This window comes from Phasianus colchicus, chromosome 1 (assembly GCF_987193195.1).
Source record: "Phasianus colchicus chromosome 1, bPhaCol1.hap1.1, whole genome shotgun sequence".
Taxonomy (NCBI): Eukaryota; Metazoa; Chordata; class Aves; order Galliformes; family Phasianidae; genus Phasianus; species Phasianus colchicus.
In genome coordinates this window covers 155,214,866-155,239,695 of record NC_143436.1, presented here as the reverse complement: position 1 = coordinate 155,239,695, position 24,830 = coordinate 155,214,866, and the positions used below count along the sequence as shown (strand labels likewise).

The following is a 24,830-nucleotide window of genomic DNA, read 5'->3' as shown; positions in this document are numbered from 1 at the left end:
AAATGTCAGGAACTGATAGAAAGACAAACAACCCCAGAGTATGATTCATATATGCTGTCTTCCTCAAGTGGCAGTGAAGGACAGAAGAAACAGTTGATTAGGTAAGACTGGAGATCAGATTCGGACTGGGAGAATTTGCTGGGCTGAATACTGATCACATGATTCATTAAATGATGGAGAACATGCTGCATTTTGCAAAATATCTACCAGTCCCCTCCTTTCTGGCTAAACATTAGATTGGCTGCCATACCAGTGCTATTCTAAGAATTTTTAGTCATCAGATGTGTCGTTCAATTAATTTAGAGTCATAGAATCATAGAAGGGTTTGGGTTAGAAGGGACCTTTAAGATGATGTAGTTCCAGCACCCTTGCTGTAGGCATGGACTCCTCCCACTAGACCAGGTTGCTAAAGCCACATCCAGCCTGGCCTTGAATGCCTCCAGGGTGGGTGCATCCATAACTTCTCTGGGCAACCTGTTCCAGTGTTTCATCACCCTCACAGTCCCTTTACTACCTTTATGTATGTTGTGGTATACTAGAATTGTTTCCATGGAATTCTACCACTGTAAAATTAATCTGATTCAATAGTAAAGTGATGTTTTTTCAATTTTATGGTAGGAGTGAAGGTAACTATGTAGGTTCTGCTGAAGGCTTAAGTGACTGTTAATGTATTAGGAAAGTATTACGAATATTCTGTAGAATTAAGGAACTACACTAACCTAGAGTCACACGAAGAGCACAAAGCAGATAGTTATTTCTAGAAAAACAGGGTAAATCACACATAGATATTTGATATAGATACCATTGCCATTATTATTACTGTGATTAGGGTCAGGGCTTCTGTGACGACAGCTTTTAGCCTAGAGAGACTATTCTCTTCAGATTCCCCAGAGGAAGACTGTCTCCTCCTGCCACTAAGTCATAGCATGTTCCTGAACATAAGCTGCTTTGGAGGGATTTTACACATCTCTACGGAGACTCCATAAGTAAACTTTGCCTTATCAGTCCTTCCCATAGGTGCCTACACTGCAGTAAAAATTGTATAAACAGTTAACAAAGAGGCAGTTATTATGCATGAGCAGTGCTGAAATGGTGTATGTACCATAACTTCAGACACTGCTCTGCTTAAATCTACTGCTTTTCCATTCTGAAGGCTGCCGTGACAAAGTCTATATGAGGACACCTATTTCATGGTAGACAAATGAACACACCACTCATAAATTAGTATGGAATGGGGCTTTCTTCAAAGTTATTTGAACTATGTGAGAACAAATTAGTTATGTTGGCCAGTCTAGATGCAAATAACTAATAGTGAAGCTCTGCTAATGGTAGAGTTGCTTGTCATGGTCCATCATTTCCATAGGTAGGTTTATCAGCCTCCTCAGAGCTTGTTCTGAGCTCCTGCATACTCTGCTCTGCTCTGTGGTATAAACAATCCTGCCAGCCTCTTGTGGATCCACTAAATATGAAATAAGACAATTTAGGTTGCTGTGGTTGTATCTTCTTTTAATCTCTTTACATGTAAATGTAACCCACTTTCTCTTCAGCAAGGATGTCATTCTTGCTCTTTCAGATCTGCTAGCACACGCAGTGGTGTCCTTGCCCATTGCTTGCAGCGTATTCTGATTTAGGTTAACCAGAGGCCCAATAATATCTCTTTCAGAGATTGATAGCCAGGAGGAGCTAAAACAAGACATCTATCCAGCTGACTTGGTAAGATCTGGAAGAGGCCTTAGGTACGTGGTTGTAGTAGGAAGGTGATGTATCTATCTTTATCCTCATAGTAATTGTAGAATTGTAAGATAATTATCATTTTCTACTGTTTTTTGATTCTGATTGTTACAGATATGATGAAATTGCCAGTGATTTGCTTTGTGCTGCATATGTAAATAAGTAATTGTTGTAAGACATTGAATTAATCTCACCTATCTTTAGACATGTCGTAATTTCCTGGAAGGTGTTCCAGACAGGTTGGATGAGGCCCTGGGCAACCTAGTCTAGTGCCAGATCTGGAGGTTGGTGGTCCTGTCTGTTGGTGGCAGAGGGGTTGGAGCTCATTGGTCCTTGAGGTCCCTTCCAACCCAGGCTGTTTTATCATTCTGTGATTCATAGAGGTTGTTCTCTGATAAATATTTTCTTTGCAGACAACATTGACTTTAGCAGCCCCAACTTCCTCCTCCTGTTTTCTCCTTCTCCATTTCTCTCTTAAATGCCTTGTTATAAATTTCCAGCATTTTCCTGGTAAATGGGAATGAGGAACTCTTCTTAGTATTAAAAAAAAAAAAACCAAAACCCTACAAAAAGTTATTCTTAGTACAGATCATAGAATTCATCAAATTTATCATTAAATCTTGCTGGGAAAGTTGTAATTGCAATGTACCAGTATAGCTGAGAAAATGACATGGGGAGGACTGGGGTAAAGGATCATCCTGTAGGAACAGGTTCCCCTTCAAGCTGCCCCTACTACAAAGAAGGATGCACAACAACTTTAATTGGATTGAGAAAGCTGTTTCGGTTGCATACTTACAAGCATTGTTACACTCTTAACATTTCAGAGCAATCTTTTTCAGTTGCTCAGAAAAAGGGAAAACTAAAGACAGTCTCTGAAGTCTCTTTTCTTAGCTCTGTTTATTGTTCCCTGTAATGAATGCTATCAGAGTGAATTTCATTTGAATATACGCAGACATCTGTATCTCAACCAGTCACCCTGATCTGCCTTTGTAGTCAGTGGAGGCAAATAGGCACGGCTCATGGCCTTTCAAGTGGAGGTGAGGTGAATCGTGCCCTGTTCTTTCACTTTTGAGCATATTCTGTACTGTGATGACTAGGTCAGCCATAAATGTCTGTACATCAGAGCATCTTCATCATGTCTGTTTGACACCAGCTCCTGTGGACAGAAGTCCCATAAATAGATAACTAGAAAAGAGTGAGAACAAGAGGAAGCAGCACGCACCCTTGCTCTGACAGTCTCCCAGGTGTATTTCCAGTTCAGCGGACCAGATATGATACCTGATTTATGTGATTAACTAGTCTTTGATGGATTCTTCTTTGAATTTATGTAGTTTCTCCGTGTGAACTTTTATTGTTGCTATCGTTGATAGCATTCTTTGGTAAGAATTCCTTGTTTTAAAAAGCTTGTAATTCCTTATTAGAAGGCTCCTAAAAATAAGTGATATAAACACTCTCCTTAATGAATGAAAAGATTGTAGTTTGGCAGAAGAGTCTGGGCGATCTCTTTTTTGTACCACGTTGCCTTACGTAGTAATACTTAACAGATTGTGGCTTCTGCTTAGGAACTTATATCTTGTTTCAAACTAGTTGAAATGTGACAGCTTGTATTCTTATGGATCCTGATTATGAATCCACCGAACAGACAGAAAACACATTAGATTAGCAGTTTGTACAAATTGCCAAAAGCTGAATACAGAGGCTGGGGAGAGAACAGACATTTGAGCCCCAAGTCATTACTAGGTGTGGTTTTTCAGTGTAATACTTGTCCAGTATGTCAGGAAAGGAAATTTGGAAGTCAGACTTGCCTGTTAGCTATTATTACTTCTTTGAAAATTTGTTTTTTGGACCTGTACATGCAGAGGGAGTTTTGCATGCAGTAAGAAAATGAATGGTGAGACAATTACATTTATCACAAAGCCTCTGTGCTTGTCTGTGTAACTAGTTAGTAAATAGTTCACCTATAAAGAGGAGGCAAACTGAAAGAAAAACAAAAACCCAGCACAAAGCCAAGGCATGATAGACTTTTCATGTAGGAGTTTTGTATGAGACATGTAATTCATACTGCTCAATTCCATTTTGTTTCTAATCTTCTGAACACTTAGAAAAAAATCATTTGTATGAAAAAGTTTTGTTGGGGAATGGTGGTTGGACTCTCTCTGCAATTCAGTGCACCACAGTTGGAACATAGTGTAGTCATTTTTCCAATCTGTATAATAATATAGAGGTCTTCACTGCCTGCAATGATACATCATCATTGGCACAAGTGAAATTTGTCTGACACACTGCAGCATTCCTGAATCTTACTTAGATTTACGTTTTTTTCAGAAACTGCAGCATGCTCAACACCACTGTTGATTACATTGCTTTGCTGTGCTGGACAAAAGACTCTTCTGCAGTTTAGATGCTTTCTGACTGTACCTTTGAAAGAGGTCTGTGCTGTTTTGGCTGGGGCAGGTCTTGAGGTACATGAGTTGCTGCAGTTTGATAGATTTAAACAGTAGTAAATCAATACAAACCAACTGAGCTACTTTCTCATATTACACTAGTATTGTTTTTAATCTTTTTATGCTATTGTTGAAAAAGAACTTACTTTATGTGAATAATTGGGAAAGAAGCTTTTTTAGGTACTCCCAATTCTCACATACACTTAAAACTAACATTTTTCAGTTTTCCTAGGCTCAGAGGAAAGTGGGCAATCTTCATTAATTCTCTCAGCTCCTCCTAATATATGATTATGTCACCTAACTATAGTGGCAGTTGTTTTCATTAGACTTTTGATACTGCATTTGAAGTTGAAGTTGATTGTTCTTTATTATTTTAAAGTAGCGTGGAATTTTTTTTTTTTTTTTTTTTTTGCATATAAAAATGATTTGAAAACTTATAATTTTGTATTGGAATTACATTCTTTTAGAAGACAACCAAATGAAAATGCATGAAAATGCTGTGTAGTTACTTACAAACTGACCTATGTTAAGAGTGTGGGAAGTCGTTGGATTTCTACACTAAATCCTAACAAAACTTAAGAAAAATGTTGTCATTTATTTATTCAGCCATTGCAGCCTAGTTGTGGAGGTTCAAGGTTCAAGGATAAATATATACTGGAAATTTTATTTTGGAGACCCTTGTTTACTGATTTGTGCAGTCAGCACTTACAGATTCATCATTGCATTTGTGGATGAGGAGGCACCTTGCCTCTCTGGAATGAGACGTCAAGGGATGAAACAGCAAACAAACCCCAGGAGCATTTTGTGAGCTGGGTATGGCAGTAGAGGGAAATAGCTTTGGACAATGACAGATTCAATGTGAGTGAAAATGTGCATTAAGCATATGAAATGTGACTCTGTGCTGATGACAGTTTTGCTGACTGGATGGCTGAGGGAGCTATAGCTGTAGTTATGAAACTGTAAGTGCTTAAATAAGATGTGGAGACAACCACAGCTGATGACTGGGAGAGATTGGAACTACGAGTGAAATGCTAGAAAAGTTGAGATGTTTGCAGTACAGTAATATTCAATAAAAGGAGAATATATGTATTCACAATAATAACTTCCAATTTTATAAATATAACTCAATTATCTTGCATACAGTAATAGAGGTAACAACATTGCTGTCTTGGGCCCAGAATTTGTTTTGTTGTAACTAATAAAAATTGCAGTTTTTTGAAGAAGTTTTTATCACTTCTAAAAGAAAAGAATGGAAATTGTAGAGTTTGGATAAATGCTGGGAGATGTTTTTTAAATGTTAAATTTTAAATGAAACGTACTGCTCTTAGTCTTCATTTTTACTATTGCTTCATTGACCATTTCAAAATGTGTAAAGAGGAGACTGGCACAGCACATTTACAGATGCATATCACTAAGCTCTTCAGTTTGCTGAAACTCATGAGGCCACCAAGAAAGTGGTTCCTGTCCCTGGAGATGTACAAGAAATGTGTAGATGCACTGAAGAAAATGGTTAGTGGGCAAGGTGGGGATGGGCTGACAGTTGGACTTGATGATTTGAGAGGTCTTTTCCAACCTTAATGATTCTGTGGTTCTACGTTACAGCCATTCTCTTTTGAGCACAGAAACTGATTGATTCACTGTATGACTGTATGAAGCAGATCTAAGGGGTGTGTGTGCTTCTAAGCTTTCTGTGGTCGAGAGCTACAGAGACACTTGAGACAGTGCTTAGGCTTTCCTTTGAACATTTTGAGACCTGGAGATCAGTTCCTGCGTATTGGCACCAGAGCATTGCTTGCAGTTGAGTATAGAGTACCTCCTGTCTTCATAAGAGTGTTTAAAATCATTATAGGAGTTTTCAAGGATGTGAAAAATCCTTGAAAAAATCCTTGAAAAATCTCCTCAGTGAGCAGTAGGAGCCCATGTTTTTCACTTCTTAAGCAAATACTCATAATTGCTGTATTCAGCAGGTAGCAAAAATTTTCATCTCCTCTTACTGCCTTTTCAAGCATGTTAGCTACTTAGCTGTTCCCAGACATACAGCTAACTGCAGAAGGAGGGTTCAGACTCTGAATCACAGAGTTCTAAACTATAGTTAAATATCTATGTTTGGGAAGTTGTTATGTATACTTCACTCACTTGTTATGTATACTTCACTCACGTGGTGCCTCTTAGTTTGTTTGAACTCTTACCTACATGTAGGATGAAGTTCTAAATTCCTTTCTAGCACTCTAGAACGTCTCCAGTGATTAATGAAATACTTGTATTTCCCAAGCAGGATTGTGTGTTTTACTCATGGAAAAGACTTCTTTTTTTTTTTTTTTTCTTTTTAAGCATGGCTGCTGTGCAACTGCCCATATGCATAATGTACCAAGGAAGTGGTTGGCTTTCTTTCTCGAGGAAAGTATGTCAACAAGAAGGTCTGAGGGCCTTGAGTGGAGGCAAGACTTGATCACAGCACAAGGGCATAGAACATGGCCCAAGACCTCAGATTAATCACCACCTATGGTTTTGGACTTACTGGATTGACTGTATTTTAAATACTTACTCAAATACTTACTCAAGAGAGGTTTTATTCAGGCCATGTAATTAGTACCAGAGCCAAGTATCTTCATATATGCAATTCAATTCATTTTTTAGCTTTGAATATAAAAGCTATTTTCATCTCTGGCCTGAAGGCTTATATAAAACTTAAGCTAATTGAGCTAGGTAGCAACTTCAGATATAATTTAGTAATATAGCACAACGATTTATGATTTTATTATTTGTGTTAGAGTGAAAGTAGGTTGCTATATTACAGAATTCTGCCAAACTGTTCACTGAATTTCATAATGGAATTATAAAAAAGGGAGGTGTTTCAAATATACACCCTTTAGTTTCTTGAAAGCCCTTGTATATCCTTAGCTAATACACCATCTTATGTACAGCAGCTATACTTGATCTGTCTCTGTTTTGCTTAACTGCACAAAATTAAAACAGCATGATGAGAATCAATGCCAGTTTTACCTTGTGTCCCAGCATATAAATGATCCTATTAATGTTAATAGTCAGTTTTGGTCTCACTTTCAAAATTGACTTTTGTATGTATGCTTAGAGTATGTTCTAGTTATTAATATTATTCCATTCCTTGTCATGCAATTATATATATGAATATATATGTATATATATGTTTATTTATTTAGGTTTTCGTGTGAATTATTGCATACTTATTAAAAGTATGCAATACTGATTATTAACAACAGTCAGTATGGTACGTATTTGTGTTTATGTAGTTGCTCAAAGTTATTACACTAGTGTCCTGCCTCATTTTGATACATCCATCATATCATTTTTAGCAAAATGTTAGTAAATATTTTAAGGTTATTTATAATAGATGTTATGTAACCCAGTATATTATCAGCAATCTAGTTAGTAAGAATTGATCAAGTCCAAGAAAACAGTATCTAGAAAGTTGAGCACTCACAGTGTAGCTGTTAACTTTGAAGACTGGGGCAATTTGGTTTTATGTATTAGAGATTATTAGCTCCTTTTGTTGGTGTCAAAGGCAAACAGCTTCATGTTTCATGAAGTCAAATTGTTTATATATTTGACTCTTTCCCATCAGTAAATCAAAAGGATTTTTTTGGCTTCTTTTCTCTTTATGATTCTTTAGATAAGCCTGCTTTCCTTTCCACAGCTGGTGTTTCTTCCTTCAATATGTCTTCAGGATTATTCATGTTTATATCTAACTGCAAGGGTCAGAAAATTCCTTTATTTTTAAAGGGCAGATGAGTTTCTTAAATCATCTCTGGGCAGCCCAAGTTGGAGCTTTAAGAAAAAAAAACTACTAATATATGAAGTGTTGAAGTCAAACAGCTTGGCTTTTAAATTGAAAATAAAGGTCTTCACAGTGTTGCCTCATTCTCTGGAAAAATCCTACTGGGAACCATTAACAGAGTACAAAGTATTTTAATAATAACTATCCTAAAGTGACCATCCATTGCACTATTCTGTGATTTTATAAATTTTACATTATTTTGTATATTTGCTTAGATATGTGTAGCCTTCATTCCCTACATACCTTTTCATGGTTTTGGTATAACCCAAGACTTATATAAGTCTAATCTTACTGTTGTTGATACTGTTGAAATACTCAGTATGTACTTCATTTTGATATTTCCATTTGAAAACTAATGAAAAAGTTTTTGTATATTTGAACCTAAATTATTGTTTAGCTGTTAATCATATGCATAAAAAATGACAGTCCTCAGCTTGATCCTGAAGCATTTGAAACACAGAACCCAGTAGTTTCAGGGGGCATTTTAGAGTATATATTGCTAGAGTTTATTGGCATCTCTCTCTGCCTTCCCTTCAGAACACACACAAGTTGAAAGAGTAGTTCTGAATCTGTTTTGTTATAAATACTGAATATATTAGTGTGGGTTCTTGCTTACATAGTCACAATAACTGTTGCTTTGTGCTTTGTAGGCCAGCTCACAGTGGTGATTGTACGGAGCAATGAATGATGTTTATTTGTGCTGTATGGTTGACCACATCTGTGGGTGAGAAAATGCTGGAAGCTAATTGGCCTGGCAAATGATCAGACTGTGATAAAACAAGACCTTGTGTTAGGCAGAAAAATAGAATTACAAGAAGCTGTCATCCTTTGCTCCTCATTGACAGCTTCTGATGGAAGTGACAGATGTTAGCTGTGGATATGATATTTACATCTACTCTATCACACACATTTCTTTAAGTGAATGCCTCAAATTAATTTACAGTTGCTGACTGCTTGTGGGTTACTCTGATCCGTAGTGACTGTATTACATACTGCTTTGTAAAGCTGTGGTTGTCGGAGTTCACTCTCCTTTTTGTCTTGTAATACTTGCACACTTGGCTTTTGAACTGTAAATTTTCAAAATTTACCTTCAGTAAATGTTAAAGATGAATAGCTCTATTTAGAGGTAGAGGCCACGTTGCTAGGCACAGAGCAATTTTCTAGAAGTGGCAATGGTGCTACTCCTAGTTACGATCTCAGGCCTGGAGGGTTTTTAATCTTGAAGGGACTAGAATCATGAAAAATGAGGGAACCGCAATAATTCTGTGGTGAAGTGACAGAAAATATCACAATTTGCATTTTTATATCTTACTTTTTTTTTACTTTAATTCCCTCTTACAGAGGCAAAGCATTACAGATGAATCACAGAATCATAGAATCTTAAGGTTGGAAAGGACCTACAAGATCATCTAGTCCAACTGTCCTACCACTACCATTGCTACCACAAGCTACTAGCCCATATCTTGTAGCTTCTCATCCAGACACCTTTTGAACACTGCCAGGAACAGGTGACTCCACCACCTTCCTGGGCAGGTTTTTCCTTATGTCTAATCTAAATCTCCTCTGGTACAATTTGCGGCCATTTCCTCTGGTCCTGTTTGTTGCCTGGGGGAAGAGGCCAAATCCCTCCTCATCACAGCCTTCCTTCGGGAAGTTACAGAGTGCAATGAGGTTTCCCCTGAGCCTCCTCTTCTCCAGACTAAAATGCTTCCTTTCCACTGCAGACTGCTGTATTCTCCTTGTAGAAACAAGAAATCTCCTTTGCGTTAAGCTTCGTAGCACTGATGAGAAGAATATAAGAGTCTGATTAGTCCACACAAAACCAAGAGTAACCTTGAGTGGGAAAAAATGAAAGGAATGGGGTAAAACAGTACCTTTTGTACTGATGGCGAATTGATTTTCAGGTTGGATATTAGGAAAAATATCTTCTTAGAAGGGGTGATAATGCACTGGAACAGGCTGCCAAGGGAGATGATAGAGTCACTGTCACTGGAGGTGTACAAGAAAGGTGTTGATGTTGCGCTGAGGGACATGGTTTAGTGTGTATGGTGAGATGGGTTGATGACTGGAGTAGATGATCTCTTTCCTTTTCCAACCTTAATACTTCTGTGATCCTATGATCACTCACTGTGGCTAAGAGACTGACAGCCTGCCAACATGATGTACTTCCTGTCTGTCCCCATAACTACTCTGTGTTGGTGTTAGCAAGGAGGCAGAATAAAATCTGTATGTCCTGCAAAATCATTCTGGTGACAGAAAAGTCTTAAAACAGGGTCTGCTTGAATATTTTTTGTTAAATATCTGTGAGTGTGCAAGGCAGCTATCCAGAGGGATCTGGACAGGCTTGAGAGGTGGGCTCATGCCAACCTCATGAAGTTCAGCAAGGCCAATTGCAAGGTCCTGCATCTGGTTTGGGACAATCTCAAGCACAAATAGAGGTTGGGCATAGAATGGCTTTAGAACAGCCCTGGGGAGAAGGATTTGGGAGTGTCAGTTGAAAGATTCAACATGAGCCAGCAAGGTGAGATTGCAGCCCAGGAGGCCAGCTGTATCCTGGGTTGCATCAAGAGAAGCATGACCAGCAGGTCAGGGGAGGTGATTCTGCTCCTCTACTCTGCTCTCATGAGACCCCATCAGGAGGACAACATCCAGTTCTGGGGCCCCCAACACAAGAAGGACATGGAGGTGTTGGAGCGAATCCAGATGAGAGCCACGAAGATGATCAGATAGCTGAAGTACCTCCCCTATGAGGACAGGCTGAGAGAAGTGGGGCTTTTCAGCCTGGAGAAGGCTCTGGGGTGACCTTATAGTGACCTTCCAGTACCTGAAGGGCGCCTACAGGAAAGCTGGGGAGGGACTTTTTATAAGGGCATGTGGTGACAGGACGAGGGGAAATGGCTCTAATCTAAAGGATAGATTTAGACTAGATATCAGGAAGAAATTCTTTACTGTGAGGGTGGTGAAACACTGGAACAGGTTGCCCAGAGAGGCTGTGGATGCCCCCCCTCCCTGGAAGCATTGAAGCCCAGGTTGGATGGGGCTGTGAGTAACCTGGTCTAGAGGAAGGTGTCCTTGCCTATAGTGGGAGGTCAGGAACCAGATAATATTAAAGGACCTTCCAACCCAAACCATTCTGTGATTCTATGGTTCTGTGAAATGGATGAACAAACCCAAACAATGTAGTAGATTTGTGATACAAACCACTATGTGTTAGACACTTGGCTTTTGAGGGTTTGGGGTTTTGAAACAGGTTTGCAACATCTGTCACAGTGAAGGACACCTGCTTAGTGCCAAAGTTAATCCATGCGTTTCTAAGCTAGATGTAAGTATATCCATATGCTGTGGTTTAACCTAGCAGGCAGCTGAGCACCAACAAACACACCCATTCGCCTGCTCCCCACAGGAGTGAGCGGGAAAAAAATCAGAGAAAGCTAAAACTTGTGGGTTGACATAAAGACAGTTTAACAGGACAGAAAATGAAAGGATATAATAATAATGATAAAAGAATATACAAAACAAAGTGATGCACAAAGTAATTGCTTGCTACCCACTGACAGAAGCACAGCCAGTCCCAAGCAGTGGCAGCCCCCACCCAGCTCCTCCCAGATTTTTGTTCAGCATGACACCGTATGGTATGGGATACTCTTCGACCTGTTTGAATCAGCTGTCCTGGTTCTGCTCTCCCTCTGCTCGTCACTGGCAGAGCAGCACAAGAAGCTAAAAAGTTCTTGACTATCCTAAAAGTATGTGGATATTGCTTATTTTACCTTTTGAACGGATATTAAAAAACAAACCAAACCAAACTACAAATGTATTGCTACGTTACTAGATGAGCTGAGAAAATGTAAGTTAAATAAACATTAGCATTTTTGCCTACTCTGAACTTTCTGTGACATATCTGAGCAGACCAGATGCTTTTCAACCTTGCTGTAAGCAATCTGTAGAAAGAGGTGCCCTGTTCCATTATTTGGTTGGTCCTTGAAAAAATGTCATGCTTATATAACCACGCAGGAAAAAGAAAAGTAATAATATGGCATGGTAGCTTAAAAGCTTGCTGTGGGATTACAGTTGTTTTTAGCACTTGGTGGTTAAGCATATTTTACCATTGTCTCTGAACTCTCACAGTTGATAATTCAGTATCTTGTAATTCAGTAAGTGTGATGTTTGATTGCCGTGAACAATTCCTTGAAGAGCACTATCAGTTTAATTTGTTTCTCTATTAACTGTAATATTTTTTCTTTCCTTTGTTGTTTTGTGCCTTGACTGACAGCAATATATATGATAAATATATACCAAAATGGTTTATACATAGAAAACAGTAAACAGCACGTATTTAGTAGAAAACTTGTTGGAACAAATCTTGACTGTAGAAGGCTCTGCTGATCCTCTGTTTTGCTGCTGAATTCAGACTGTTCCATTTGCCATAAGTAAACCATGTATAATTAAGAGGTTATTGTTAGATGATTTTCTCTCTAATACCCCTTTTCTATTTATAACAATAAATCTTTTTTTTTTCCCCCTCTTCCATCACATCCATAACAGCTAGCCGATGGCGGAGCCTCTTCTCTACACCTGTCTCCTTGGCTTTCCCCTATAGTCCTGTTGCAAGACTCACCCCATATGTCAATGGCTTTAATAGTCCCAGCTTCTCTAAAACCTCCAGTAAAGCAATACTAACACCTGAACGGACAGGTAATGCTTATCCTTTTGTTCATTTATGGTTCTTACAAGTTTTCTTAATTCAATCTAAACTTGCTAGCATTTAACAACAATGTCTGTTCAGATGATTTTATAAACTCTCATCTCAGAGGGATTTTTTCATTAAAATGACCTAAAATTTTGCTATTAGCTACTGGTGTAAGTTATTTTCTTTGTTACGCAGTGTGCTATAGGAAAGCGATGCTCCTAAGCAGCTTGGCTCTCCGTAATGGTTAGCCTCACTTTATAATTGCTGCAGTATCAGTTTAAGCCATCCCTAGCTTTGCTCTTTACTGCTCATTTCTACCCCACTGTGCCCCTTCTTTATGTCTACAAAAACATTTGTGCAGCTGTGTAATGAGTTTCCATGGGCAATTTACCTGTTATAAAAATAGCCCTCAGAAACAAGGCTGTTTTCCATCTGGCATCATTACTACTATCACCAATTTTCAGAGGGCACAGGTATTTTAGGAAAAATACAAACTTTCAGTGGGTTTTTCCTTCTTCAGTACAGGTATCAGGATTCAATCTGTCTGCTCTTAAGCTGAAGTGGCAGTGGAAAAAATAATCCTCTGCGGAGGAAACATTAATATTTTATTGCTGGCAATAGTAGCAGATGTGATCTGAGGAAGTCAGCAATGCTGACACAGTGCCACACTGCTCTATGCACAATTTTTTCTACCAGTGCAGAAAGCCCTGTTAAGGAATATGAGTGTTGTGGGTGAGATAATGCCTTGTGTAGGTGTGTGTGTGTGTAAGATGTCTGAGCTGCCTTGTTCAGTGGGATGCAGCTTAGTTCAGTTTCAGGTGCCCTCACATATCTTATCTAACTTCCAACTGCTGATCCAAAGAGCACAGGTGTTAGAAAACCTAGAGGACTACTACAACTTGCAAATTTAAAAAGGCAAACACATTTACCACTTATAATCCTTCCAAAGCAAAGTAATCCCCTGCATGTGCTCTTCTGTTGGAGTTATTGTTAGAGAACAGCTGAATTGATGGTGAATTTTGGATAGATGCTGTGCTGGAGGGTACAAACACATCTGTGATACAAGCACAGTGTAAGAGCCTTCACCACAGTGGTTTCGTCCTGTAGGCAGTGAGCCTCTGGTAGTTCAAAGGATATTAAGAAGTAATTTGCTTTTTTATTTGAAGAATTTTTCTTTAATTTGGGCAAGTGCCAGCTTGTACAAGTGATTGCAGTTTAGTTTTTACTTTCCCTACGTCACAGGAAAAAATACAATCTAGAGCACTCTGTGAAAGTCAGCTCTGTGAAGCACGCATTATTTACTCTTTTGTTTCATAATGCCTATTTCAGTCTTAATTGCTATGATCATTTATTTCTCTGACAATTACAAACAATTAAAAAGAATAGTAAAATTTAAGTAAATACTATATAGAATCTGAGTACTGAGCTTAAACTAGAGACATAGACACACTTATTTTTCAGAAAAGGAGAACTACAATATCATAAGAAGGATTCAAATGCAGGTAGATTTAGAGTACTCTAACAAGTCTATGCTGTCAGAACTGAACGGATTAAATTATTCATTGTCTGGGCTATGCAAAGCTATTTTGGGAACAAGCAGAGGAATTCACGATCCATAACTACTCCTACTTCTCATGAGTTTCTAATCCTTTTGCTGATTCTTGCTGGGCTGGGCTATGCTTCCGAAAGCTTTTTGTTTGTTACATAAAAATAATTTAAGCTATTGTAACATAAAAGGCAGTTACTCTGAATGAAAAATGACCAGAGATATTCACAGACTAAAGATTATGTTTTTCTGCCTAGGTTACATTTCTAGGAGTTCCCCTTTGAGCCCACAGTCATCAGTAGACAGTGAGCTGAGCACCTCAGAGCTGGAGGATGATTCTATCTCCATGGGATACAAGCTGCAGGACCTCACCGATGTTCAGATTATGGCCCGTCTACAGGAAGAGAGTAGGTGGCTTCTTTCTTATGTTTTTTAGAGGAAGATTTCATGCTGCAGTCAAAACTGCTCCTGCCTTGTCTCAGTCAATTAGATCTTTCCTGAAAGATGTCACCTCTTCAACAGCAGATGGAAAAACTCTTTATCTGAGAAAGCATACATAATGTCAGGTTCAGGTTAATGGTACTGGATGTTTCAAACTTGATTCTTATTTATTGCTGCAGCACAACTAGGAGCTCCACTATTACATCCACTGAGTACATTTTTATTTGGCTGTTTTATAGTGTCTAATGGTATTATTTAAACAAAGCATGATAAAGGGCCTACAATATCTTCCATATGAGGAAAGGCTGGGTCTGTTCAGCCTTAAAAAAAAAAAAGAAGATTCAGAGGGGTTCTGATGAGCATCTATAAATATCTAAGGTGTGGGAGGCAAAGAGATGAGGCCAGACTCTTTTCAGTGGTGCACGGCAATAGACCAAGGGGAAATGGCCACAGACTGAAGCATAAGAAGTTCAGCACAAGTGTGCATAAGAACTACACAGTAAGAGTGAGAGAACACTGGAACAGTCTGCCCAGAGAGGTTGTGGAGCCTCCTTCTCTGGAGACGCTCAAGACCCGCTTGGACACCTACCTGTGCAGCCTGCTCTAGGGAGCCTGCTTTGGCAGGGGGAGGTGTACTTGATTGGAAGGGACCTCTAGAGATCATCAGTTGTGTGATTCTGTGGTTATCATTGTACGTATGTGTTGTGAGAAAGGAAAAAACCTAAGCAGTACTCATGGATTTTTTGCACCTACTTTGTTTTTATAAATTTTTTAAATGAATTCTCTTTACAATTCTTCAGACACTTAAAGTCAACATTTTGATGTGAGACCTGTCATTGTGCACAAATCTGACCCAGAAGGCTTGTTTGACATACATAATAGAATCATAGAATCACAGGGTTGGAGAGTACCCGCAAAATCATCTAGTCCGACCATCCTCCCACTACCATTGCCACCACAGGCCTCTAAACCATATCTCATAGCTCCTCATCCAGATGCCTCTTGAACACTGCCAGAGATGGCAACACCACCACCTCCCTGGGCAGGCCATTTCAGTGCCTAACAACTCTCTGAGAGAAGTTCTTCCTTATGTCTAACCTAAACCTCCTCTGGTACAACTTGTGGCCATTTCCCCGGATCCTGTTCATTGCCCGGGAGAAGAGGCCAAACCCCTCCTCATCACAACCTCCCTTCAGGAGTTCTGGAGTGCTATGAGGTCTCCTCTGAGCCCCCCTCTTCTCCAGACTAAACAATCCCGGCTCCCTCAGCCGCTCCTCATAAGACTTTTGCTCCAGGCCCCTCACCAGTTTCATTGCCTTTCTCTGAGCACATTCCAGGGCCTCAATGTCTTTCTTGTAGTGAGGGGCCCAAAACTGAACACAGTACTCGAGGTGCAGCCTCACCAGAGCTGAGTACAGGGGGAGTACTGAGTACAGTACCTCTCTGCTCCTGCTGGCCACACTATTTCTAATGCAGGCCAGGATGCCGTTGGCCCTCTTGGCCACCTGGGCACATTGCTGGCTCATGTTCAGCCAAACATCAACCAACACCCCCAGGTCCCTTTCCTCTTCACAGCCATCCAGCCACTCAGCCCCAAGCCTATAGCGCTGCATGGGGTTGTTGTGGCCAAAGTGCAGGATCGGGCACTTGGCCTTGCTGAACCTCATCCCATTTACCTCAACCCAGTGATCCAGCTTGTCTAGATCCCTCTGAAGGGCCTCCCTACCCTCAGGGAGATCAACACCACCTCCCAACTTGGTGTCATCTGCAAACTTAATGAGGGTATACTCAATCCCCTCATCTAGGTCATCAATAAAGATATTAAACAAGATGGGCCCCAGTACTGGTCCCTAGGGGACACCACTTGTAACGGGTTGCCAGCTGGACTTAACTCCATTAACCACTACCCATTGGGCACAGCCTTCTAGCCAGTTCCTTATCCAAAGAAGGGTCCAGGCCACAGGCAACCAGTTTCCCCAGAAGAATTCTGTGAGAGACCATGTCAAAGGCTTTGCTGAAAGTCTAGACAGACTACATCAACAGCCTTTCCCTCATCTACCAGACTGGTCACCCAGTCATAGAAGGAGATGAGGTTGGTCAAGCACGACCTGCCTTTCATGATCCCATGACAGGGGGGCAGTAGGCTCCTGCCCCCCATCCACTCCAGCACCACAAAAATGGGAAGGAAGGAAGGGAGTGAAAAAAAAATAAAACAAAACAGTGGCAACAATCTATGGAGGAAAACTTATTTTACTAACTATGATATCAGAATGCAAGATAATACAATATAATACAATCTAATTGAAATTGAGACTAATAAATCAAATAAGATAGGAGAGAGAGAGAGTTCCCGAGACCGAGTCAAACCTGAAAAGCTTGGAACAGCTAGAAAAGCACCCTCCAGCACCCACTGCCAGGCAGTAAGAGACCACCCCACCCGGAAGAGACAGATCCCATGACTTCCATAATGTACAGGGTACAGGTACCTGGAATTGGAGCATTAGCACTTTAGCTCCCAGTGCACTACAAGATGTTATGATGCGGAATACTGAAAACCAAAAAACGTAAAACCATGACAGTGCCACGCACATGCTGTGTGATCTCACCCTGGATGATTTGCTCCATAACTTTCCCTGGTACCAAGGTCAGGCTGACAGGCCTGTAGTTCCCTGGATCCTCCTTATAGATGTTTTTGTAGATGGGAGTCACATCAGCAAGCCTCCAGTCCTCTGGGACCTCTCCAGATAAGCAGGAGTGCTGGTAGATGACGGAGAACAGCTCAGCAATCACACCTACCAACTCCCTTAGCACCCTAGGATGAAGCCCATCCAGTCCCATGGTCTTGTGACAGTCCAGATGAAGGAAGAGTTCTCTAACTGTCCCCACCTGAAGCACCAGAGGTGTATTCTGCATAGCATTCCAGGCTTCCAGATCAGGAGATAAAGTGCCCTGAGTATAATTGATCTGCCTAATAAAGGCAGATGCCCTTAATAGACAGATGTAAGGAAAACGTTCAGGACCTCAGCCTTCTCCTTATCCTCAGTGGTCACATTGCCCAAGTAAAGGATGGAAATTCTCCCCGGTTCTTTTCTTACCACTGATATATTTATAGAAGGATTTCTTATTCTCTTTTACTGCACTGGCCAATTTGAATTCAAGTTGGGCTTTTGCCTTCCTAACTTCCTCCCTGCATACCATAGCAGCTTCCTTGTAATCTCCCCAAGTAGCCTGTCCCTTCTTCCACAGGACGTAGACTCTCTTTTTCTTCTGGAGTCTCAGCAATAATTCTCGGCTCATCCACACTGGTCTTCCCCTGCAACTTGCCTTACAGCATTCATGCACACCTGTTCTTGCACCTTTAAGATTTCCATCTTGAGGAGCATCCAGGCTTCCTGGACCCCTTTACCCTTTACCCGTAAGGAGTGACTCCTAACGGACCCGTGCTACAACTGTCCTGAACAGGTTAAAGTCCGTCCCTGGAAGTTCAAGATAGTTTTTCTAGTCAGCCTTCTGACATCTCCAAGAATAGAGAATTCTGCAATTTCATGGTCGCTCTGCCCAAGACAGTCCCCAAGCTTCACATCTCCCACCAGTGCTTCTCTGTTAGTGAAGAGCAGGTGTAGCAGGGCACCACCCCCTGGTGGGCTCTCATACCAGCTGCATAAGGCAGCTATCTTCCACACGCTCTAGAAACCTCTTGTACTGCTTCTTCTGTGCTGCATTATATTTCCAGTGTATATCAGGGAAGTTGAAATCTCCCCCGAGAACAAGTGCTGGCGATTGCAGGACTTCTGCAAGCTGCTCACAGAACACCTCATCCATCTCTTCATAATGATTAGGCGGTCTATAACAGACCCCCACCAAGATGTTGCTCCTACAGGCCTTCCCCACAGACAGATTCTTACCACAGACACTCAACTTTATCATTCCCAACCCCAAGCTCTTCAACATCAAAACAGTCTTTATATTAAAGGGCCACTCCACCACCCTTCCTTTCTTGTCTATCCCTTCTGAAGAGCTTGTAGCCATCTATCACAGCATGGCAGAGGTGGGAGTGGTCCCACCAAGTTAGCCTGACATAGTTAGCCTGACACACAATTGCTTCTAACTCCTCCTGCTTGTTGCCCATGCTGCATGCATTGGAGTAGATGCACTTCAGCTGAGTCATCTGCCTCACGCCCAGCTCAAGATCGTTCCCCTGGGCTCATCTCTTGTGAGGCCTGTTTCGTCCCTTTCCCCTGTCATAGCTAGTTTAAAGCTCTTTCAAGAAGCCCCGCTAGCTCCTGTGCTAAGATTCACCACCCCCGTTGAGATAGGTGGGTTCCATTCATGGACAACAGACCAGGAGCCGAGTAAACTGCCCCATGATCAAAGAACCCAAAGTTTCTGCTTTGACACCAGCCTCTGAGCCATTGATTCATTGCTTGTGCTTTCCAAGCCCACTCCGAGTCCTTCACTGCTCCTGAAGGTATAGAACAGAAAATCACTTGAGCTCCCGCTCCTTGAACTAAACGCCCTAAACCCCTGAAATCTCTTCTTGTAGTTTGCAGACTTCTCTGAGCAATTTCATCACTGCCCACCTGAACTGTGAGCAAAGGAAAATAATCAGCTAATAACCAGCTTTGGGAGTTTCCTGGTTATGTCCCTGACCTGGCCCCAGGAAGGCAGCACACTTCCTGATGGTTCGTGTCCAGTCTGCATATGGGGCCCTCCATTCCTCCGAGAAGAGAGTCACCCACTACAACCACCCTCTTTCTTTCCTGATAGAGGCAGTCTCAAGCTGTGGAGGTGACCGCTTCACCTTAGGCTCCCTCTTAGGCCGATCCTCCATTGCCTCCCCACTCACCTCCCCTTCAATTTCTAGCATCTAAAAGCTGTTGCTTAGAGGGACCTGGGGAAATAAAGTAGGCAGACAGGGGGGACTCCCGTGATGCCCAGTCAGGACTCTCTTCCAACCCTCCTCATCAGTTAGGTCTGCCCAACTGTGACAGGGCAGGGGGTCCACCTCTTTTCTGGGCATGTCTCCTTGGCACCCTTCCCTCCAGCATGCCGGCGAGTCACTTCACCAGTCAATCTCCCGCTCACACTCCCTGATGGTCCTTAGTCTCTGGACTTCCTCCTTGAGCTCCACCACCAAGCTGAGCATCTCATCCACCTGCTCACATCTCATACAGATGGAATCCCTGCCACTCTCCCCAGGCAGCAGCAGGCTCAGGCACTCCCTGCAGCCGGAGACCTGAACAGCCACATTTCTGGGCAGGTCCTCCATCTGGGTTGCCACAGTCTTCTTGGAATAAGCCCGCTGTCTGGTGGAGACCATGTTTTGGCCTGCAGTCTCAGAGACTGCCAAGAGGAAAGCTGGTCTCCTGAGGAAGGAGGAACAGTACTTACCGTCCTCTTGACCCATCTCCCACACCCGCAGCTGCAGTACCATATGGGCAGCATGGGCTGTGCTCTCTTACTGAGCCTCCCCTTTCTCAGTGAGCAGCAACAATGATTACTGACCTAGTTGCTCTGTGCTTCTACTTCCCCCAAAGCTATTTAAAGCTTATTATCAGGTGCGAACGTTAAGGGCAGTTAATGACACGTTCATCAGGTGTTTAAACTGTGCCGCTAGTGTACCAGCTCCCCAGCTGGTTCAGGAGCCCACCCGCAAGCTACCTGCTGCTCCATATTAGCACAGCACTGTTGCTGGCTTCAAAAAGCCTTAAAAAAAAAAAAAAAAAGCTTTTGTATTGGCTTTTTTATTCCAAATTACCTGCTCAGTGCGGTCTTATCTGCTCTGAAGCTAGTCTCGACAGCAAATGGAGTATTATATTTTGTTATGGTAGTAGTTTATGGAAGATAACAATAAATGCCATTTGGCATAGAAATCACTCAAACAATGCATCTCACTTTCTACTAGTGCCAAATGAGATGTAAAGGGGAATATGATGGGATAAAAAGCAAGGGAATTTCAGAAATTATGCCTGAATTAAAATGCAAAATATTAAGTGACTACTAAGGGAACTTGTTTAGCTTGGAGAAGAGAAGGCTCCAGGGAGACCTTATTGTGGCCTTCCAGTACTTGAAGGGAGCATATAAACGGGAGAGAGAACAGCTGTTTACATGGGTGGATAGTGATCGGACAAGGGGGAATGGTTTTAAACCATTTGGTTGATGGGAGATTTAGGTTAGGTATTAGGAGGAAGTTTTTCACTCAGAGAGTGGTAACACACTGGAACAGGTTGCCCAGAGAGGCTGTGGATGCCCCATCCCTGGAAGCATTGAAGGCCAGGCTGGATGTGGCTCTGGGCAGCCTGGTCCAGTGGTTCGATGACCCTGCACATAGCAGGGGAATTGAAACTAGGTGATCATTATGGTCCTTTTCAACCCAGGCCATTCTATGATTACATGAAATGAAGAAATTGGAGCAAGAAATTGGAGATCCAGTCTGGCTGGAGCCACTGGACTTGTTAGCATTTGAGCTTGCTGTGAATCTGTTAGTACTAATTACATTCAGTAGAGAAATTTTGCAAGCGTAACACTGAATTCTCAACTGGTCAATGTGTGTAGTCACAGCTCAGAAGATTTCTGATATTATTTGCAAGATATAAGAATTGAAAGAAATTAGTTTTGTGACTACCATAGAGGTGAAAGAATGTGTTATGTAAATGCTGTGCTCTCCTCCTTCAGAGTGAGGTTTAAAAAAAATTCTTCAGGTGCTTAGCTCTCTGATAATCAGGTCATTCATAAACTGGAAAGAGAAGTGATTATTTCCTGTGTAATCACTGTATCTCATTCTTCTCCCTGTAATCAGTATGCAGTCTTTGAACACATGACAGTTGTTGTCCACTTAATCCTGCAGAAAATGGTAATATTATACGTGCGCATAGGCACATATTCTTCATATGCACAAATAATGTAGAGGGGAAAAAAAAGCAGGTATGTTAAGAAATTTTCTTTATAGTAGCAAAAACACTTGTTGAAGCTGAAAGCTTTCTGTAAATTTAAGGAAGCTGTTGTTCACAGCTGTTTGCAGAATTGCTCGGATACTGGAAGTGGAAAGCTTCCTGTGTTGGCTGCTCTGCAGCATGAAAAAAGGGAAGTGGCAGGACTGTGTATGCTGTCCCCTCACTTCAGTTGGAGAAAACCTGTAGAGCAAATACTGAGATAGTTCTCATCACCTGTTGTTTGAGAAGGGGGTGTTAAAATGCGTGTGTATGAAATGCTACAATGTCACCTCTGAGCCTTTTCTTTGAGATTAGGTTCTAGCAGGATTTCACCATGGTTCAAGGAGGTTGAACAGCAAGAATATTTACATGGATTATATGTTCAGGAATGTCATTGTCATCATTCTTTTTTGCAGGAAAATAAAAGTACAGTAGTAAGTACAATAATAAAAGTATAGTAATAAATATAATAAATATAATAATTTGGAAAACAAGTAGAGTGTATGTTTATTCTGCCAATTTAAAAAAGTTAAATACTTAATATTTGTGTCATCTTTTCACTGGCAGAGAAATAGGCAGCTCCTGAGAGTAATTCATATTATTTGAAGGGAAGCACATGAGACAGTTCACACAGCACAATTTGGAGATGCTTGTATTCTCTTTCTTGTTTATTTTTTAAAAAATGTTATTAAAAAGAGATCTCATTGGAAGTAATTCAGGCTTAGATACCTGAAAGGTAGACACCAATAGTTAGATCTGCTGAATCCTATCTCAGATCTTCAGCTTGGTCAGAGTGTAAATCCAGTTCTTGCTGTCAGATTACGTGTCCATGTACTTGCCAAGTCTGAAAGATTGTGTGTTCAGTGTTGATCACTTAAGCAGAAGCCAAATCATCCTTCTCTTGGAATTTACAGGCCTTAGACAAGATTATGCTTCGACTTCAGCATCAGTGGCAAGACACAGTTCAAGTGTATCACTGCATTTGGGAAAGAAGGGGACGTGCAGCGACCAGGAGTATGATCGCTACAGCCTTGAGGATGAGGAAGAATTTGACCATCTCCCACCCCCGCAGCCACGGCTCACACGCTGCTCCCCATTCCAGAGAGGAATCCCACACTCACAGACTTTCTCCAGTATCCGAGACTGCAGGAGAAGCCCTACTTCCCAGCACTTTCCTTCAAGTACTTATCAGCAGCCCTACTATTCTCCTCAAGTCCAAACTCCAGAGCAGCAACCAAATAGGATGAATGGAGGTGGGTTGCATGCTTTTGTTGTGCCTCTCCTCTGTTCAAAGTGCCAGTTTTAAGGATCAAGTTGTGTAAACTGACTGAAAAGTGTTTGGTTTATGACCACTAGATCAGTTCTTGAGTTGCAACAACTAATTTAAATCTGTGCTAATGATTGTGTTATTAGAGGAATATTGTAATTAGGTAATTTGCTACAAAATGTAATTTGACCCAGTCATGAAAGCTATTAACTTAGTTTTAAAATGTTGCAACTATGAGCACATGTGAAGAGAGAAGAAACAGGGAAAAGAGCATCTTTTAGCAGGCCACCATTTGTCTGGAAAGGCTAATCAGGCTTTCGAGCCTGGCCTGCGTATGTCCATCATGGATATGGCAAGGTAGAGAGTAGAGTTTTCAGATTTTCATTCCTAATAACATTCTCTTTCTTACTTCCCAACTTTTCCATGAATGCAGCTTTGTTGTAAGTTCATGATGTGTGCTTATGATAACGGTCAGTGCTTCTGCTCTTGTTCCAGGTCTGGTAGGGCAGACTGCTGAGGTAGTCAGTTATAAGGTTGTATCCAGTCTACCCTGAGCCATTGCTGCTTTATGCACTGCATTTGAGATATATTTCAGAGTCCAAAATATTTTTCTCTTACTACTTTTTCAGGAATTAAGTTGTTTTTGCTATTATATTCCTTTTCCTTCCTCATTACAATCATAATTTTCTTCCTACTGCTGCATCCTACTTTTTGTTCCTTAGTCCAAGTCCCCAAGATACTTCAGGACAGTTAGTTTTCAGTCAAGGTTTTGTTTGTAAAATTAGAGGTTACAGCTTACCCTTGGGCAAGAAAATAAATGTGTTGTTCAAGACAGCTCCTATTTATAGTGTGCTACAGGTATGCATGTTACTTTCCTGACAAATCAGAGGTGACAGGTTGGTTCCAAGAGCACTTGCATTCAAAGTAAGACACAACATGAAAGTATAATTGACAAGTAGCAGCCTACAAAGAAAGCTAAGGTTAGCACAGAACATAATGTGGGTGTTTGCTGTTACAGCATACGTACCACATTCATTTCAATATTATTTTTCTCATCTGTGAGGAGTAAGAATGGGACAGCTCTGAATGGCTTGTGGAAAATCTGTCTGGGAGGTAAAAAAGAAAGTGATGGGACATTTTTGATTCTGAAATGTGGGCAGGATGTTTCATTGCAATGTTTTTGTATGGTTCCTAAAGTCTTTTTCAATGATTTTTCATGTCAGTAGAACTTAGAATCATAGAATCATAGAATCTTTAGAGTTTGAAGGGACGTTTAAAGGCCATTTAGTCCATTTCCCCTGCAATGAACAGGGACATGAACAGCTCTATCAGGTTGCCCAGGGCCTCATCCAGCCTCACCTTGAAAGTCTCCAGGGACAACCACATCTCTCAACAATTTAATCATTGGATTCCCACCAGGAAATCTCAGAAAGTTCTTGCAGCATACAAATACTACATAAATTTCTAGTTTATTAACTGGAAAAAAATGTAAAACACTACCAATTTTATTACCTGGTTGCTTTATTTCTCAAAAAACCTTGAGTGTTGGATTATTTGTTCGGTATTGTTTGGAAGATTGACATGTTACTGGTGTTACTCCAGTTACTTGTTTGCTGGCATGGCAGACAATCCTATAATAGCCAGTACCATTATCTTTAGAGGCGATTTGTTTATCTCTTTAGCTTTTTCAGCTTCACTCTATGACTCATGTAGCAGCGATCAACATAAATGGAAAATGCTGATTATGAAAAATATTTTGTGTCTTTGGCCTGATCTACTGGTTGACAACCCTACCTGCAGCAGGGGGTTGGATCTTGGAGATTTTTGAGGTCCCTTTCAACCTAAGCCATACTGTGATTCTGTGTTTTGTTGGCAGACGAGGAATAAACTTTTTGCTACGTTTAAGATGTATGAGTAGTGTTATGACAGTATCTTCTCACCAGCACTTCTCATCATATTGGCAACAAT

General features: G+C 41.0%; 1 protein-coding gene across 3 annotated transcripts in view; it reads left to right on the top strand.

Moving 5' to 3' along the window:
• SLAIN1 (SLAIN family member 1) overlaps positions 1–24,830 on the top strand; it is a 57,741-nt gene that overhangs the window by 13,880 nt on the left and 19,031 nt on the right. For 2 of the 3 annotated variants that reach the window (XM_090130370.1, XM_090130378.1), the window contains 2 exons: positions 14,480–14,629; positions 22,510–22,848. In XM_090130370.1, coding sequence (XP_089986496.1) covers positions 14,480–14,629; positions 22,510–22,848 — 489 coding nt within the window. Of the gene's footprint in view, positions 1–12,531; positions 12,682–14,479; positions 14,630–22,509; positions 22,849–24,830 lie in introns of all 3 variants that reach the window. The other variant, XM_031610020.2, reaches the window with a different exon arrangement.